We start from the raw sequence: 18,530 nt of genomic DNA, 5'->3' as shown, positions 1-18,530 counted from the left end.
TCTTTCTTTCTTACTTCCCCCCCCCCCCCCCCCCTTCTCTCTTTCCCTCCTCTCTGTATCTCCATCCCTCTATCTTTCTTTCTTTCTTTCTTTCTTTCTTTCTTTCTTTCTTTCTTTCTTTCTTTCTTTCATTCTTTCTTTCTTTCTTCCCCCCCCCCTCCTCTCTTTCCCTCCTTCTCTCTCTGTCTCCATCCCCTTTTCTTTCTTTCTTTCTTTCTCCCCCCCCTCCTCTCTTTCCCTCCTTCTCTCTCTATCTCCATCCCATTTTCTTTCTTTCTTTCTTTCTTTCTTTCTTTCTTTCTTTCTTTCTTTCTTTCTTTCTTTCTTTCTTTCTTTCTTTCTTTCTTTCTTTCTTTCTTTCTTTCTCCCCCTCCCCTCTTTCTCTCTTTCCCTCCTTCTCTCTCTATCTCCATCCCCTTTACTTTCTTTCTTTCTTTCTTTCTTTCTTTCTTTCTTTCTTTCTTTCTTTCTTTCTTTCTTTCTCTCCTGTCTTCCCGTCTCTCGCTTTCTCTTACAAATCTATTTACAATTGCATTCTATCTATCTATCTATCTATCTATCTATCTATCTATCTATCTATCTATCTATCTGTCTATCTATCTATCTATCTATCTCCCCCATGCATAATATGATCATTGCAGTCTTCATAGCCTATATACCAGGATTCTGGGCCACTACAGATAAATATATTATTGTGACACAATAACTGCTACTTTTTGTACAATTCTTCTCCCCCCTGGAGGAGTCTTTTTTTTTTGCAGCCACAACTGTTACATTGTAATGGTTGGTTTACAGTCTGGTGCACTTTGTGACATGTTTATGTAGCAGACTTTGTGTACTTAACAGTTTCCAATGTTTCGATTTGTCATTTACACGTTGTAACTTGCATTTTTAAAGTGCTGATTGTGCCCTGATCTAGGCAAAGGGTGCTGAGAATATAATTCCTTTTTAGCAAGTATTTGGAGGCAGAGAGGTTGGCTGTTCAGGCTGCAAATATCGGCACAGAATGAAATGCTGAGGGACAAAGTGACCCAGCAAGAGCACCTGTTCCTCTCCTCTCAGGGGTGATGCTTTATATTCACGGGGAAAAGGAAAAAAAGAAAAGAAAACAGGCTAATTATCAGCACCATTTCTGAACCGTCTTATGTGGAAGATTTGCTCTTTCTAGGTGTCTCTGCTTAATTGCCTTGCCTGGCTGTCTTCATGATGAGTGCTCAGTGATTGGTAAAAACACCGAATTTATTGTATTTAGCAAGAATACAGACAGAAAATGTTGCACAAGTTTTTTGGTTGAAAGAGCACATATAAGACCATTGAGAGTCATTGATCCGAAAAGACACAGAGAACAAGTAAAATCGATTTGAAGCGACCCTCTCGCTCCTTTTTTCACACCATTCAGAGGGTCCTATTCCATATCAGACAAAGGCAGTGCCTTGGGAATGCTAGAAAAGGGGATCCAGGCTCCAGCAAACACCTCTCTTACTAATCTAGACTTTAAAAAATATATATAATAATAATAATAACTTGCTTTATCACCTAAAAAGACCAAGCTTGGCACCAGTGTCCTACTAGAAAAGACGATTGGAAATGGTGGCTCTTATTCAGCAGGCTAACAATCTGTCTGGTCTTAGGGGTTAGGCTGCCTCACCCTTGACCTTTGGGATCACAGTGGCAGCTATCAATATAATGTGGGCCAAAGTTTAAAAAACCACCCCCCTTGGCAGAAATAAAACCTCATGGGGTCATTAAAGGAACCCAAGGGCACGGTCCTTTAAACAAAAATAAAAAAAAATCTTCAAATATCACATAATGATCCTACATGGTTACTCAGAAATGCTAAGAGTTTTGTCATAGGCTCAGTGGCAACCCCCTAATCAGTGACATCACTTGTCTATTTCCCAGGGTTTATTCAGATAAACTTTGCTCCAGGTCTAACCTGCAGATTTTCAAGAGCACAATGGCTGTCTGTCACCAGTACCACCCTCTAATTGTTGTCATCAGACATGCCAAGCTGTAGGTGGCAATGAAAAACCCCCCTATCACCTCCAAAGGGCTGTCTCAGGCTTGTCGCCTGGGCTGATTATCCTGGCAGCAATTGCCCCCCTCTTTTTTTTTTTTTTTTTTTTTGCAATAATAGTGTTTTTTCCATAGTATTAATGTCTAGTTAAAGGGACTCTGGGCTCCTGATAGTCAGTTATTTTTTTGTCCTACCTTAAAGTCTATAATTACAGTGTCTTCCTGTATTTTTTTTGTATTGTTTGAGGAGGCAAAATCATTTGTAATTTCCATTAGCCAGTAAATAGGTAATTAGCATTCAGTGCTGTGTTTAACTTAATTTCTATTAGAGCCAAGGACAAGTGACAATGAAAGAGCGTTTGTTTCATTCGTCAAATCTGACATACATCTTAGCAGAACACTTATCTTAAAATAAAATAAAAAAGTGTACGCCTTGCTGCATCATCTCTGGGAACAAAAAAAAAAAATCCATTACTTTACTGGCCTGCCAATGTCTATTTATTACATCTGTAATATGTTAATGTTCCATTCATTAGTTGGGTGAGTATATAATGAGTATTACACAGGCCATATTCTAAAAGTAGAGGCAGTGCCTTTCTTCCCTCAGCTAGCAGCAGTGCTTCTTAATAATGGTCTGCTTTCTCAACCAGTGCTATGGGTACCACCTAGGGGGCACTTCTGAAAGGTTCAGGTGGGTACAACTGATGATTAAAGTGAACCCATCACAGCAGTCAACTTTTACCTTATGATATACTCTATGTGAAACAAATATTTTTTTTTTTAGTCATTAAATAATAGAGATTGATAGGGAAATGATTTGTAAACAATAACGTTAAATGTATTTCAGTTGCAATAAAGTCACCTCCCCCCCCCCCCCCCCCCACCACCCATGAACTAAATTGAAGTTGAGAATTATTGAAGGGGGGGGGCTAGGTATGTGGGGGGGGGACTTATCAGAATAAAGTTATTAAACTCTAATGCAAAGATAAAGATTGATAAGGAAATGACTGGCAAACAGTGAGTGGCTAGCATTAAATGTATGCCAGTTGCAATAAAGTGACACCCACACAGGGAATAAATTACAGTTGAGAATTTTGTGATTTGGGGGGTGTCTAGGTATTGGGGTGGGGGGTGCAATTTATCAGAATAAAGATATTACTCTACTGCAAAGATACAGTTTGATAAGAAAATGGTTTACAAACAGTAAGTGGCTAGCAACGTATGCCCCCCACCCAGGGATTAAATTAAAGTTGAAAACTCCTGATGGGTGGCTAGGTGTGGGGGGGGGGCAGGGGGGGAAATATAAAAATAAAGTTATTAAACTCTACTGTAAAGATAGAGATTGATAAGAAAATGATTTGCTAACAGTGAGTGGCTAGCATTAAATGTATGCCAGTTGCAATAAAGTGCCCCCCGCCCAGGGACTAAATTAAGGTTGAGAATTGCTGATGGGGGGGTAGTTAAGAATGGGGGGGCAACTTCTCATAAATAAGGTATTAACCTTTACTGCACGATAGAGATTGATAAGAAAATTATTTGCAGTGACTGGCTAACATTAAGTGTATGCCAGTTGCAATAAAGTGGCCCCCACCCAGAGAATATATTAAAGTTGAAAATTCCTGATGTGTGGGGTGGTGACTAGGTATGGGGGGGGGGGGGATTTATCACAAAAAAGTTATTAAACTCTACTGCAAATATAGAGATTGATAAGAAAATGATTTGCAAACAGTGAGTGGCTAGCATTAAATGTATGCCAGTTGCAATAAAGTTACCCCCACCCAGCAAATAAATTAAGGTTGAGAATTGCTGATGGGGGGGGGTAGCTAGGTTTGGGGGGGGGGGCTTCTCTCAATTAAAGTATTAACCTCTACTGCAAAGATAGAGATTGATAAGGAAATTATTTGCAGTGACTGGCTAGCATTAAATGTATGTATGCTAGTTGCAATAACGTGATCCCCACCCAGAGACTATATTAAAGTTGAAAAATCCTGATGTGGGGGGTGGCTAGGTATGTGGGGGGGGGGGGCAATTAATCAGAATACAGTTATTAAACTCTACTACAAAAAGAAGAGATTGTTAATGAAATTGTTTACAAACGGTGAGTGTCTGGCATTAAATGTATGCCAGTTGCAATAAAGTGACCCCCACCCAGACACTATATTAGAGTTAACAATTCCTGATGTGGGGGGGAGGTGAGTATGTGGGGAGGGCAATTTATCAGAATAAAGTTATAAAAAACTCTACTGCAAAAATAAGGGATTGTTAAGGAAATGGTTTACAAACAGTGAGTGTCTGGCATTAAATGTATGCCAGTTGCAATAAAGTGACCCCCACCCAGACCCCAGACACTATATTAAAGTTAACAATTCCTGATGTGGGGGGGGGGGGTGGGTATGTGGGGGGGGGCAATTTATCAGAATAAAGTTATTAAACTCTACTGCAAAAATAAGGGATTGTTAAGGAAATGGTTTACAAACAGTGAGTGTCTGGCATTAAATGTATGCCAGTTGCAATAAAGTGACCCCCACCTAGGCACTAAATTGAAGTTGAAAAACCCTGATGTGGGGGGTGGCTAGGTGTGGGGGGGGGGCAACTTATCAGAATAAAGTTATTAAACTCTACTGCTCTACTGCAACATTGTGCTTAAATGCCATCAGGGCATGGGGCTATAAAATGTGCAGAAGTGTGTGATTGTCATAAGCAAGCTTTCTTTCATAAACATCTGTGTTTTTTTTTTTTTTTAAATGAGGATAAATCATTAAGTTAAAGATTTTCTTTTTCCAATTGGGCGCATGTTTTAAGTCCCATCTATCCCTGCCCCAAACTGGAAGGTGTAGCAATGCTCTCTATTCCTTCTAAGGAATGAGATGAGAGAGAGGAGATCACTGTACTCTTGCTATACCTTGGCTATGGGGATTTTCTTAAAGGCGAGGCTCACATTCCTGACAGGCTGTGTGCTGGCTCTCTCAAACTCACTATATTTAAAGTTGTAGTGTCAAGTTTTTTTTTTTTTTTCTTTCCTCCTTGCAAAGCCTGCAAGACTTAACTAGAACTTCCCTTTCCCAGCAGAGGATATCCCATTCACCTTTCTCCCTTTGCACCCTCTAGGCTCTTTGCCTATTTTTTTTTTTTTTTTTTTTTTTTACTTTTTGCAATCAGTTTTGTTCAATAAACACAGTAAGGGGAGACATTGTATTCCTCTCTTTGTAACAAGGAAATCTTCAATAACGTGCAAAAGGGGACTCATTTCACCTGCCAGCAGTAAAAAGGGATTTGCAGTGATAGGAAGAAGATGCAAGCCATTTGGGACGCTGAGCAAGGAAAATACGTGTTTGGTAGGTTCCTATTTTATTTCTATCTTGTCTGCTTAGCCATCAGATGCATCTATCTCTTTAACTATCTGTTAACCTGATTAATCTGCTGAGCGTGCTTATTTAGCCCCCTGTGCTGAGGCTCTTTGCTTGTTTGTGTGTGCCTGGGTTTCATATAATGTATGATTGTGTTAAAATGATAGCAGGATCAGTTGCAGCAAGCTTTCATCTGTCTTAAGCAGCAGCAGCAATAGCTAGGGCTGCAGATTGCAAGGGTAGCCGGGGCTCTAGGGGGGGGGGGGGGTCCCTACCGGACCAGCACCGGAGCAGGGGGACAGGGGGGTTGGGTACTCACCGTCGGCTGCTCTTGCAAAAGGAACTGCTCCAAGCTGCAGCAGCTAAGGGACAGGTCTCCTCCATGCTGGCTGGCTGGATGGGAATGCTGTGCACACACGGTCCATCAATGAGAAAGGAGCAACACTGCTGCATCAGCCCCCCTGGATGCATCTCCATTAGGCGCCCACCAATGCAATGCATGTGTCCAAAAGCCAGTTCATTGGGGGGGGGGGAAAAAAAATCCTCAGGAGTTAATCAGATTAATATGCACATAAGTTTTCTGACTTGCGTGAGCCAGAAAGTCGGTCTCCTTTAAGATCCCATCTTCCTTTTTCCAATGCATGCTTTAGTTTTTTTAGGCAGATGAAAGCCTTACACTAGGGGGCAGACAGATACTGTACTTCAGTTCTTCGGCAAAAAAAAAAAAATCTCTCTCTCTCTCTCTCTCTCCCCTCTCTCAGCATATGCTCTAATTTAGCACTGTAAATTTTTCAGAGGACCCAACTCCTGACAGCCCCTGGTGATTCTGAAAGTGCCACAAGCCAGTGGTTAAAAAATGGCATTGACTTGGAAGTTAGGAGCAACACAATGGCACTTGCTCACCCCCCCCCCCCCCCCCATTCACAGGACCTCAGTGTGATGGGTGGGTGAAGACACACAAGGCAAGGCACACAGGGACATAGCACACACACAAACACACACACACACACACACACACACACATACATACACATACACACACACATACATACACATACACACACACCAATGCACTTCTGGACAAGTGCTGAGACACATATTACTGGTTACTAGACAGGGCTTCATCATTTACTAGTTGCTAATGAGAATGCACATCTCAATGTAACCTTTACACTTAGGTGGATATGTGCTCATTCTTTTTATTTTCAACAGTTCATCAGACCAGTGCTTGTGGTGTGGCTAATAGATAGATGCATTGAAACACATAGATAGATAGACAGATAGATAGATAGATAGATAGATAGATAGATAGATAGATAGATAGATAGATAGATAGATAGATAGATAGATAGATAGATAGATAGAATATTACTAGGAGAGAGAGAGAGAGACAAACTATGGAATTAAGCACTTACCCATGCATATTACAATATATTATAATATCACTAAGATAGATAGATCACTAGGGAAACACTTATCCATGCACATTACAATATATTGTAATATTACTACGATAGATAGATAGATAGATAGATAGATAGATAGATAGATAGATAGATAGATAGATAGATAGATAGATAGATAGATAGATATGTAATGCACACTTATTCATGCACATCACAAGATATTATAATATTATTATGAGAGAGAGAGAGAGAGATAAAATAGAAAGATCGATAGATATGGGATGCACACTTATCCATGCACATCACACGATATTGTAATATTATTAGGAGGAAGAGCGAGAGATATTGATAGATAGATAGATAGATAGATAGATAGATAGATAGATAGATAGATAGATAGATAGATAGGTAAAGACACACTCATCCATGCACAGCATAAGATATTCTAATATTATTAAGATAGATCAAAGAATGGATGGATAGATGGATTCTTGGATAGATGAATGGATGGATAGCTAGATAGATCACTAGGATGTATATACATCACAAGGTATTATATTATATTACAACCTGTCTATATGACTCTTGAAAGTCACTGAATTGACACCCTTTAATATGATTGCTGAGCATAGCTTCTTAAAGGTATAGAACTAGTTTAAAGCATTTGAAAAAATGCCATGTGAGTGTGGGCTCTCTGGCTTGCGATTCACATAGAAGGTAGACAATGGTAGAATGCATCTGACACAATGCTGGTATTCATTGTATGGCCTAAGATAGCAATACAAAGCTTCACAATGACACCCGAACCATTGCAGCTCTACACTGGCTTGAGATGAAGACCTAAAAACCTTTCAATGTGCTATAGACGAGGCCAGTTGTAAGACCTGACCCATGCAAGTAGTATTGGCTAAGCGTGATTTTACTATTTCCAAGTGGATTTTACATGCTGCGATACACCTCATGTGTCATATATCAAATATTCTTTTATTTTTTATTTTTTATTTTTATTTTTTAATGCTGAAACCCCCCAAAGCAGTGACATTTAGTACTATATGTTTCTACATACCACCGTATAATGTCCCTCTCAGGGCACACTTATTGTGTGTGGGCTGAGAGGGGTATTTCAATGAAAGCTCCAGATTGCATTTCTTCTAGTAATAGAGAAGTAGTGGATCATTTCCAGCAATAGGTCCCTATGTCATCTGTTACATCTTCTACAGCCACCCAGTGCAATGGAGACATGAAAGCTTACGTATCTACTTCTCTAAACACCTATAGTGACATAGTCACATTTATAATACTATATTAATCTGATGTTACTACAGGACTAAACTTCTTAAATTAATATTAAATGCATATATATATATATATATATATATATATATATATATATATATATATATATATAATGTGAAAGTGGAAGACAGAGGAAAGCGGGAGAGGCGTACACATGTGCATGAAAAATGTATACATGTGCATGCACAAGCACCCACACACATATTTATATATCATACACACATGTAGAATAAACATAGCCTTGGAAAAGTGTTGCTTGAGGTTTTCCTATAGCTTTTTTTATATATATATATATAACTGATAAAACATATCACTTCTGATACATAAAGAAGGTGTCCATTGCATTGGGTAAGCTTAGTACATAGCATGCTATAGTCTTATCCCCCATACGGACAGAGCACAAGAACAAGGGAAAAGGATAGTTCCGTATAGCGCTCAGTGACAAGGAGAAGGGAAACTAACATTTGCCAGCAGTAAAATAATAGACCTTCCCAGGTAATCATGACACTTTGGCTTGTCTGTGCAATTAGGCTTAAACCAACAAGCCTGTGTAGCCCTTGGCTGACACCGAATGCCTGTGCCTGGGCTAAAATAATAACCAGAGCTATGCACTTTGTGATGGTCAAGTGATCAAACAGCAGCGAGTCTCATTCTCCAGTATTGTCCATTTGAACCTTCATCACCCCTCCAGTGACTGGTCACCCATTCATCTTCTCTGCATACTCCACCATTGCAGACTGATCTGCCTGCCTATACAATGTATAGGAGGGTAGGTCTGTGCATAAGCATACATCAGCAACAATTTTCTTATATTGTATTATTTCTCATTAGCAGGTGAAAAGCACATATCTCTTTTTTTACCCATCCAGATACTTCCAGCAGGAGTTGGGTGCAGCTTTCCCTGCCTATAGAATAGAAGGCATTCTATAAATCTGTACATAAGCATGCATAAGCATTGGGTATACTGTATTATATTTTATTATATTATATTAGTATATTATATTATATTTAAATATATTATGTTATATATAGTTATTTTTCACCAGCTTGTGTTTAACATTTTTTTTTACCACCCAAATAATTCCAGTAAGCATTGAGTGCATCTCTAATCTACGTGCCTATAGAATGCATATCAGGCTAGGTCTGATTTTTTTTACCACCCAAATAATTCCAGCAAGCATTGAGTGCATCGCTAATCTACGTGCCTATAGAATGCATATCAGGTTAGGTCTGTGCATATATAAATCAGCATTGATTTTCTTCACTTCTATTATATTATTATTATATATTTTTTTTTTTGCAGTCACCACCACTCCACTATAATAATTGCAATTTTCTACAAAATTTCTACATCATAGTGAAACGATGGCCCAAGTGACAGCAATCATTGTAGGATTTTAGGACACTCGCTATAGTAATTGCAATTTTCTACAACATATCTACATCATAGTGAGACGATGGCCCAAGTGACAGCAATCACTGTAGCATCTGAGCTGTGTCCTGCAATAACCTCCTTACAGAGAGTTAAAAAGGTTAAGGGACAGAAAGTGATCAGAGCTGCACCCAACTCTTGCTTGGAAGGTATGTGGATGGGTAAAAAGAGTTATGTCTCTCACATGCTAGTGAGAAATAATAATAGAGGATAATCAATGAGGATGCATATACTTAGGCACAGATCTACCCTCATCTACATTCCTTAGGCAGGCAGATCAGAATTGCACCCAACTCTTGTTGGAAGTATGAAAAATGAGCTGTGTCCCTCAGCTGTCCATGAGGCATTGATAAAATATAATATACTATAATAAAATATACTATAATATAATATAATACAATATAATATACTCGTTGCTGATGCATGCCTGTGCACAGATCTACCCTCCTACCCATTCTATAGGCAGAACTGCACCCAACTCTTGCTTGGAGGTATGTGGATGGGTAAAAAGAGTTGTGTCTCTCACATGCTAGTGAGACATGATAACAGAGGAAAATCAATGAGGATACATACTTAGGCACAGATCTACACTCGTATACATTCCTTAAGCAGGCAGATCAGAACTGCACCCATTTCTTGCTGAAAGTATAAAAAAAATGAGCTGTGTTCCTCAGGTGCCAATGAGAAATAATATTAATAACATAATATAATATAATCATTACTGATGCATACCTGTGTACAGATATACCCTCCTACGCTCAGGTGACAGTGAGAAATAATAGCATAATATAATAACATCAAGGCTGATGGATACATATGCACAGATCTACTTCCCTATGCATTCTATAGGCAGAGATGCACCCAAATTTTGCTGGAAGTTTAATAAAGGGGCTGTGCCAGTGAGAAACAATAAAGGTCCCCCAGGTGCCAGTGAGAAATAATAAAATACAATATAATATAATATCATATCATATAATCCTTACTGATGAATACATGTGCACAGATCTACCCACCTAATATAATAGATAATAAAATCAATACTGGTGCTTACTCTCTCCTATACATTCTAAAGGCAGGCAGATCAAACTCTTGATGGACGTATAATAAAGGAGTTTTGTCCCTCAGATGCCAGTGAGAAATAATAATATGATAGATAATAAAATCAATGCTGGGTGCCTACTTATGACACCTATGCACATATGTACTCCCTCTTATACATTCTAAAGGCTGGCAGATCCAACTTCTGCTGGTCTTTAGATGGGTACAAAAAAGAGAGCTGTGTCTCTCACGTGCCAGTGAGACATAATACTATAATACAAGCAAAATCAATGGTAATGCTTACTTGTGCACAGCTCTACCCAGCATTCTATAGGCATCTTAACATCGACCCCCCTATACACTCTATAGGCAGAGCTGCACCCAACTCTTGCTGGAAGTATAATAAAGGAGCTGTGTCCCTCAGATGCCAGTGAGATATAATAATAAAATACAATATAATATAATATCATATAATCATTACCGATGCATACCTGTGCACAGATCTACCCACCTAATATAATAGATAATAAAATAAATGCTGGTGCATACTTATGCACATATTTATTCCTCCAATATATGCTAAAGGCAGGCAGATCAAACTCTTGCTGGAAGTATAGAAAAGGAATTGTGTGCCTCAGATGCCAGTGGGAAATAACAATATAATAGATAATAAAATCAATGCTGGTGCCTACTTTTACACATATGTTCTCCCCCCCCCCCCCATACATTCTATAGGGAGGCAGATCCAACTCTTGCTGGTCCTTAGATGGGTATAAAAAAGAGAGTTGTGTCCCTCACGTGCAAGGGAGAAATAATACTATGATAAAAGAAAAAAATGAATGGTGATGCTTACTTATGCACAGCTCTACCCAGCATTCTATAGGCATGTTAACATTTACCCTCCTATACACTCTATGGGCAGAGCTGCACCCAACTCTTGCTGGAAGTATAGAAAATGAGTTTTGTTCCTCAGATGACAGTGATAAATAATAATAGAAGATAAAAACAATGCTGCTGCCTGCTTATGATACTTATGCACATATGTCCCCCCCCCCCCCCATACATTCTATAGGCAGGCAGATCCCACTCTTGCTAGTCCTTAGATGGGTACTAAAAAGAGTTGTGCCCCTCACGTGCCAGGGAGACATAATACTATAATAAAATAAAATAAACAATGGTGATGGCTTACTTATGCACAGCTGCACCCAGCATTCTAATAGGCATGTATATCTACCCACCTATACACTCTATACACCCTATAAGCAGAGCTGCATCCAACTCTTGCTGGAAGTATAGAAAAGGAGTTGTGTCCCTCAGATGCAACTGAGAAATAGTAATATAATAGATAATAAAATCAATGCTGGTGCCTACTTATGCACATATGTACTCATTCCTATACATTTTAAAGGCAGGCAGATCAAACTCTTGCTGGAAGTATAAAAAAGGAGTTGTGACTTATGTACATATGTTCTCTCCCCCCCCCCCTATACATTCTATAGGCAGGCAGATCAAACTCTTGCTGGTCCTTAGATGGGTACAAAAAAGAGAATTGTGCCCCTCACATGCCAGGGAGACATAATACTATAATAAAAGAAAAAACAATGGTGATGCTTACTTATGCACAGCTCTACGCAGCATTCTATAGGCATGTTAAAATCTACCCCTTATACACCTCTATAGGCAGGGCTGCACCCAACTCTTGCTGGAAGTATAGAAAAGGAGTTGTGTGCCTCAGATGCCAATGAGAAAGAATAATATAATAGATAATAAAATCAATTCTGGTGCCTACTTATGATACTTATGCAATATGCACACATGCCCCCCCCCCCTATACATTCTATAGGCAGGCAGATGCAACTCTTGCTGGTCCTTAGATGGGTACCAAAAAAGTGTTGTGCCCCTCACATGCCAGTGAGACATAATACTATAATAAAAGAAAAATCAATAGTGATGCTTACTTATGCACAGCTCAACCCAGCATTCTATAGGCATGTTAAAATCTACCCCCCCCCCCCCCCCATACACTCTATAGGCAGAGCTGCACCCAACTCTTGCTGGAAGTATAGAAAATGAGTTGTGTCCCTCAGATGCCAGTGAGAAAGAATAATATAATAGATAATAAAATCAATGCTGGTGCCTACTTATGACACTTATGCACGTATGTTCTCCCTCCTATACATCCTATAGGCTGGCAGATCCAACTTCTGCTGGTCCATAGATGGGTACAAAAAAGAAAGTTGTGCCCCTGACATGCCAGGGAGACATAATACTATAATAAAAGAAACAAATCAATGGTGATGCTTACTTATGCACAGCTCTACCCAGCATTCTATAGGCATGTTAAAAGCAATCCTCTGATTTTTTTTTTCTCTCTCTTCCTCTCCTTCTGCCCTTTTGCAATTATTATTATTATTATTTATTTTTTTTTAATAGATTTTTTTTCTTTTTCCTCCCTCTTCACCTTCCAGCACCTTATTGTGTCTGGTTGAAAGAGCAGTGTGTAGCTTTGCCTTTTGCTTGATTCCCAATTGTGTGTGTGTGGGGGGGGGGGGGGGGGGGTATTGCTGCTGGTGCTGGCTGGGCTGGCTAGTAGATTGTAGTGTAGCAGAGCAGACTGTCTCTAGGACCTTGGACACCAGCAAGAGAGTCGCAAAAGCAAAAAAAAAAAAAACCCTGTACCACTAGGGCCGGGTCTGACCAATAGGGTGCGAGGGGAGGGCCAGGGAGCCCTGACCAGTTAAAACACAATCTCTCAACCCCCCCCCCCTCCCCTTATAAGGAGCGGCGTCACCATGGTAACGTGTGCTAAGTTGCAGCAGTGGTGTCAAAGTTCACTATATAGAGAGCTCAGTGAGCTGATCGGAGAGACACCACACTCTGCCAGCCCTTTCCTACAAATCGCAATCACTTCCTACAACCTTCCTCTCCAGAACACCCCCCACCACCCCCTTCTTTTTTTTTTGCTCTCTCCAAAAAAAAAAAACCCAACCCCCCCCCCCTTTTTTTTTTTTTTTTCCTGCTGCAACCACCCCAACCCCTCTCCTCCTCTTTAGCATATTTGATCACTTTGATTCCAAAGCTCCTGCCTTTTATTTGAAGGTTTATTCTGCATGAAGGATGTCCAGCAAGCTGTGAACTGCTCCTCTTTTTTTTGTAATTTTTATTTTTTTTATTTATTATTGCAATTATTATTATTATTTGCTGGAGGAAGAGAGGAGAGGAGAGAGCAAGAAGAGCAAAGAAAAGGAAAGAAGTGGACTTCTTTTTTTTTTTTTTTCTTTTTTTTTTTTTTTTCCTTGTGTGTGTTTGCATGCTCTGCTCGCAAGAGAAGGGAGAAAGAAGAAGGGGATCTGAGCAAGTCTTTGCTGCTGCTGCTGCTGCTGCTGGAGAGAGGCTCCCCTACTGGCTGCCAGCGCTGGAGGAGAAGCAAGAGAAGCGGGTCTCTTCCCCCCCCCCTTCTACCCCCCCCACCCCCCCCACATCCCCCCTCCCTTGTAAATCCTTAACCCTTCGTCTGTCTTCTTCATGGCTTTCCTGAATGGCTGACTGTGATGATGTTCCCAGGACCTGGCCCCCAGCACTAAGTCTGCTGCTGCACCTCCGAAGTGTGCTGCTCTGTCCCCCCACTACCACCACCACCTTTGCAGCACAACTCATCTAATTGCCGGCTTTTTCTTTTTTCTTCAATTTTTTTTTTTTTTGCTCAACATCACCCCCCCCCCCCCCCCAAAAAAAACCCCCCACCCCCCCCCCCCTTTTTTTTTTTTTTTTTTCATCTATTAAAGCTGCCTGATCCCACCAGCAACCATAAGAAGAAAAAAGCAGATTGGAATAGGTCCCCCTCATTAGATATGGCAATGGTAGTGGGTGCGTGGCGAGACCCTCAGGACGATGTGCCAGGAAGCCAACCTTCGCAGCCCCCTCCGGTGCAGGGGCCAGGGGGGCGCCCCACACCCCGCAGACCCCGGGGCAAGGAGTGCCCTCCGCCGCCCCTGCCCAGTCGAACCCGACCAGCCAGCCCAGCCAGAACCAAGGCGAGAAGCAGCAGCAGCAGCACATCGAGTGCGTGGTGTGCGGGGACAAGTCGAGCGGCAAGCACTACGGCCAGTTCACTTGCGAGGGCTGCAAGAGCTTCTTCAAGCGAAGTGTCAGGAGGAACCTGTCTTACACTTGTCGTGCCAACAGGAACTGCCCTATAGACCAGCACCACCGCAATCAGTGTCAGTACTGCCGGCTCAAAAAATGCCTCAAAGTTGGCATGAGACGGGAAGGTATTGGGTTTTCATTTGTTTTCTAGTCTTGCCTATTGTTCTACATGTCACCCCCCCCCCACCCCCCCCACCTCCCTTTTTTTTGTTTTTTCTTCTTTTTTTTGTTCTTCTTCCCCCTCCACCATTCACAGTAACTTTTGCATGGCCGAGGTCTGTGTAGACTTTGCTTGCTTTTCTTTTTTTTTTTTCTTTCTTTTTTGTTTTGTTTAGCCCTTCATCGCTCCCCAACTGTCATGGCTAATCATCAGTCCCTCCAGTACCTTAAAGAGGACTGCTAAAAGTAGAAATCAAAACTATTATGTTATTATTACTATGCAGGACTACTATAGCGCCAACACTTAGCGCTGTGCTCACTGGTACTCAGTAGTTAGGAGGGCCCTGTTCCTGGGAGCTTACAATCTGTGCAGGGATCCAGTATAGGGCAGTGAAGTGGTTAAAGCAAAACATGCATATTCTTTTTTTTTTATTATTTTTATTATTATTAGTGTTAGGGATCTAGTCTAGGGCAGTAAAGTAGGATCTAACAATGCACAGTATCTTTTTTAGCTGTCCTATGCAGGGATCCAGTACAGGGCAGTGAAGTGGTTAAAGCAAAACATGCATATTCTCTTTTTTTATCATTATTAGTGTTGGGATCTAGTCTATGGCAGAAAAGTAGGATCTAACAATGCACAGTTTCTTTTTTTCTCTTGTCCTATGTAGGGATCTAGTATAGGGCAGGGAAGTTGGATTTGATAATGCATATTATCTTATTTTTTTTATCTTTAGTGTTCTGTTTAGGGATCTAGTCCAGGGTAGTGAAGTTGAATCTAAGAATACATATTATCTTGTTGTATCTTTTATTAATTGTTCTATGTAGGGATCTAGTCTGGGGCAGTGAAGTAGAATCCAACAATGCACAGTATCATGTTATCTTTATTAATGACCTGTGTAGGGATCTAGTCCAGAGCAGTGAAGTGGGATCTAACAATGCATAGGATCTTTATTTTATCTTTAGTGTTCTGTTTAGGGGTCTAGTTTAGGGTAGTGAAGTGGGATCTAACAATGCATAGGATCTTTATTTTATCTTCAGTGTTCTGTTTAGGGGTCTAGTTTAGGGTAGTGAAGTGGGATCTAACAATGCATAGGATCTTTATTTTATATTTAGTGTTCTGTTTGGGGGTCTAGTCCAAGGAATTGAAGTTAAAACTATCTTGTTTTATCTTTATTAATGTTCTATATAGGGATCTATTCTAGGGCAGTACAATATAATTCAACAATGCCCAGTATCTTTTTAACTTTGACCTATGTAGGGATCTAGTCTAGGGCATTGACTTAGGATTTAACAATGCATAGGGTCTTTATTTTATCTTTAGTGTTCTGTTTAGGGATCTAGTTTAGGTCAGTAAAGTGTGATCTAACAGTGCATAGGATCTTTATTTTATATTTAGTGTTCTGTTTGGGGATCTACTTTAGGGCAGTAAAGTGGGATCTAAAAATGCATAGGATCTTTATTTTAACTTTAGTCTTCTGTTTAGGGATCTAGTCCAGGAAAGTGACGTTAAAACTATACAGGGTAGTAAAATATAATTCAACAATGCCCAGTATCTTTTTAACTTTGACCTATGTAGGGATCTAGTCCAGGGCAGTGACCTGGGATCTAACAATGCATAGGATCTTTTTTTTTTTATCTTTAGTGTTCTGTTTAGGTATTTAGTCTAGGGTACTGAAGTACAATATAAGAATACATACTCTTTTTTTTTTATCTTAATTAATATTCTATGTAGGGATCTAGTTTATGGCAGTGAAGTGCAATCTAAAAAAATACAAAGTATTTTATTTATTTTTTAAATGTTCTATTTTGAGATCTAGTCCTTGGGTAAATGAGTGGTTAATGTAAAAATGCATAGTATTTTTTATTTTTTATTATTAGGATTAATAATATTATTCATGCCTGCTTCAAGTAAAAAAAAAAAAAAAACTCCCTCTCCATGGAATAATCTGCCTGGCCCCTGTGACCTAGAATGTCATTCTGCACAGGAGTTAAAACTGATTAAGATCAGAGGACAGTGAGGAGCAGGCTCGTCTAACAGCTCTCCCTCTCCCTTTTTTTCCCTCTCCCCTTCCATTAAAAAAAGGGACTATTTAAGTTCCTGCTTTGCTGTGCATGTGTGCATGTGTGTGTGTGTGTGTATGTGTTTATGTGTGTGTGTGTGTTTCCCCTTGTGAAAGTCAAAGCCTTTTGTGATATAAATTTAGACAAGGACAGAGAAGGGCTGATAGTGTGCAGAGCTTTGCCTGAGCAGCAGGCTGTCTTCTGTAGGCTAGGGGGGGTTACAGCCTCCCTTTGTGTTCCAGCTGCTCTGGCTAACCCTATCCTGTCTACAATGTCACGCACATCTCCCCCAGAATGTGGCCAACTCCAAACAATACTTTCCCAAATCCCCACCGTCCCCCAAACCTTCCCCTTCAACCATCCCTTGCCTTTTTTTCCTTGCATGCAATTGCACTGAAAGAAAAAAAAAAAAATAACCCCACACACACCGAGGCCTGCAACTGCTAGCAATTGTCTAGGAATTCAAATCAGGGAGATTTCTATGTTGTTGTTTTTTTTATTTTTTTTTATTTTTTTATTATTATCATTCTGTTTTTTAAAGTCCTGTTCTAACAGGACCAGAGCTTTTGTATTTAAAGAAAAAAAAAAAACAAGCATAATTAAAATCAATCCGCAATATTATATGTGTAGATGGGAGAGGGAAACAGAAGGACATTATGAGCACATATGGGAGAATAAATTGGATGTCTTCTTCTTTTGGGGATGTCAGCAGATTTTTTTTTTTTTTTATTAAGCAAGCACAGCAGCGATATTTAAGCAATTGTGGAATGGCTTTTCTTATGTGTTGTTGTAATTTAATCATAAAACACAACAACAACAGAACAAATCTGAGCACAGGGAAATAAGAAACACTGTAGCAAGAGTTGATTTTTTTTTTAATTATTATTTTGTTTTATTTTGCTACTGTAGAATGAATAAGAAACACTATAGCAGTACTTGATTTCTTTTTATTTTTATTTTTTTATTATTATTCTTTTTTGTATTGTTTGTTTTTATGTTGCTACTAGAATAGATCGCTTTGCATGACAAAAAGTCAAGCAGATACTTACATATTAATTATTGCAGTTTCTTCTTTATTTACTGCAGCCGTACAGAGGGGCAGAATGCCACCTACACAGCCTACCCATGGCCAGTTCGCCTTGACAAATGGGGATCCTCTCAACTGCCATTCCTACCTATCCGGATATATATCTCTTCTCCTGAGAGCAGAACCCTACCCGACCTCTAGATTTGGCAGCCAATGCATGCAACCCAACAACATTATGGGCATCGAGAACATTTGTGAACTGGCAGCCAGGATGCTCTTCAGTGCCGTGGAATGGGCACGGAATATTCCCTTCTTCCCAGACCTGCAGATCACAGACCAAGTGGCACTGCTCAGGCTGACCTGGAGTGAGTTATTTGTCCTGAACGCTGCCCAGTGCTCCATGCCACTCCATGTTGCCCCTCTCCTGGCCGCTGCTGGTCTCCACGCTTCCCCTATGTCTGCGGACAGAGTGGTGGCCTTTATGGACCACATACGAATCTTCCAAGAGCAAGTGGAGAAGCTCAAAGCATTACATGTGGACTCGGCTGAATATAGTTGTTTAAAAGCTATAGTTCTCTTCACTTCAGGTAAGACCAGTTCCT

General features: G+C 40.1%; 1 protein-coding gene and 1 long non-coding RNA gene across 7 annotated transcripts in view; one reads left to right on the top strand and one right to left on the bottom strand.

Annotated features, from left to right (window-relative positions):
* The window catches only part of LOC143959312 (uncharacterized), a 133,930-nt gene extending 127,680 nt beyond the window's left edge, over positions 1-6,250 (bottom strand). For 2 of the 6 annotated variants that reach the window (XR_013270201.1, XR_013270203.1), the window contains exon 1: positions 5,683-6,249. This is a non-coding gene — a long non-coding RNA (uncharacterized LOC143959312). Of the gene's footprint in view, positions 1-5,682 lie in introns of all 6 variants that reach the window. The other 4 variants (XR_013270198.1, XR_013270202.1, XR_013270199.1 and 1 more) reach the window with 3 other exon arrangements.
* Positions 6,251-14,303: 8,053 nt separating this feature from the next.
* LOC143959311 (COUP transcription factor 2-like) overlaps positions 14,304-18,530 on the top strand; it is a 10,796-nt gene continuing 6,569 nt past the window's right edge. The window contains 3 exon segments of the mRNA XM_077468003.1: positions 14,304-14,477; positions 14,480-14,806; positions 17,988-18,515. Coding sequence (XP_077324129.1) covers positions 14,387-14,477; positions 14,480-14,806; positions 17,988-18,515 — 946 coding nt within the window. The 5' untranslated portion in view covers positions 14,304-14,386.

Source organism: Lithobates pipiens, unplaced genomic scaffold, assembly GCF_037356315.1.
Source record: "Lithobates pipiens isolate NorthernLeopardFrog02 unplaced genomic scaffold, aLitPip1_a1.2 Scaffold_7, whole genome shotgun sequence".
NCBI classification, from domain to species: domain Eukaryota; kingdom Metazoa; phylum Chordata; class Amphibia; order Anura; family Ranidae; genus Lithobates; species Lithobates pipiens.
The sequence above is the reverse complement of the archived record's forward strand: the minus strand, read 5'-3'. Positions and strand labels throughout refer to the sequence as shown.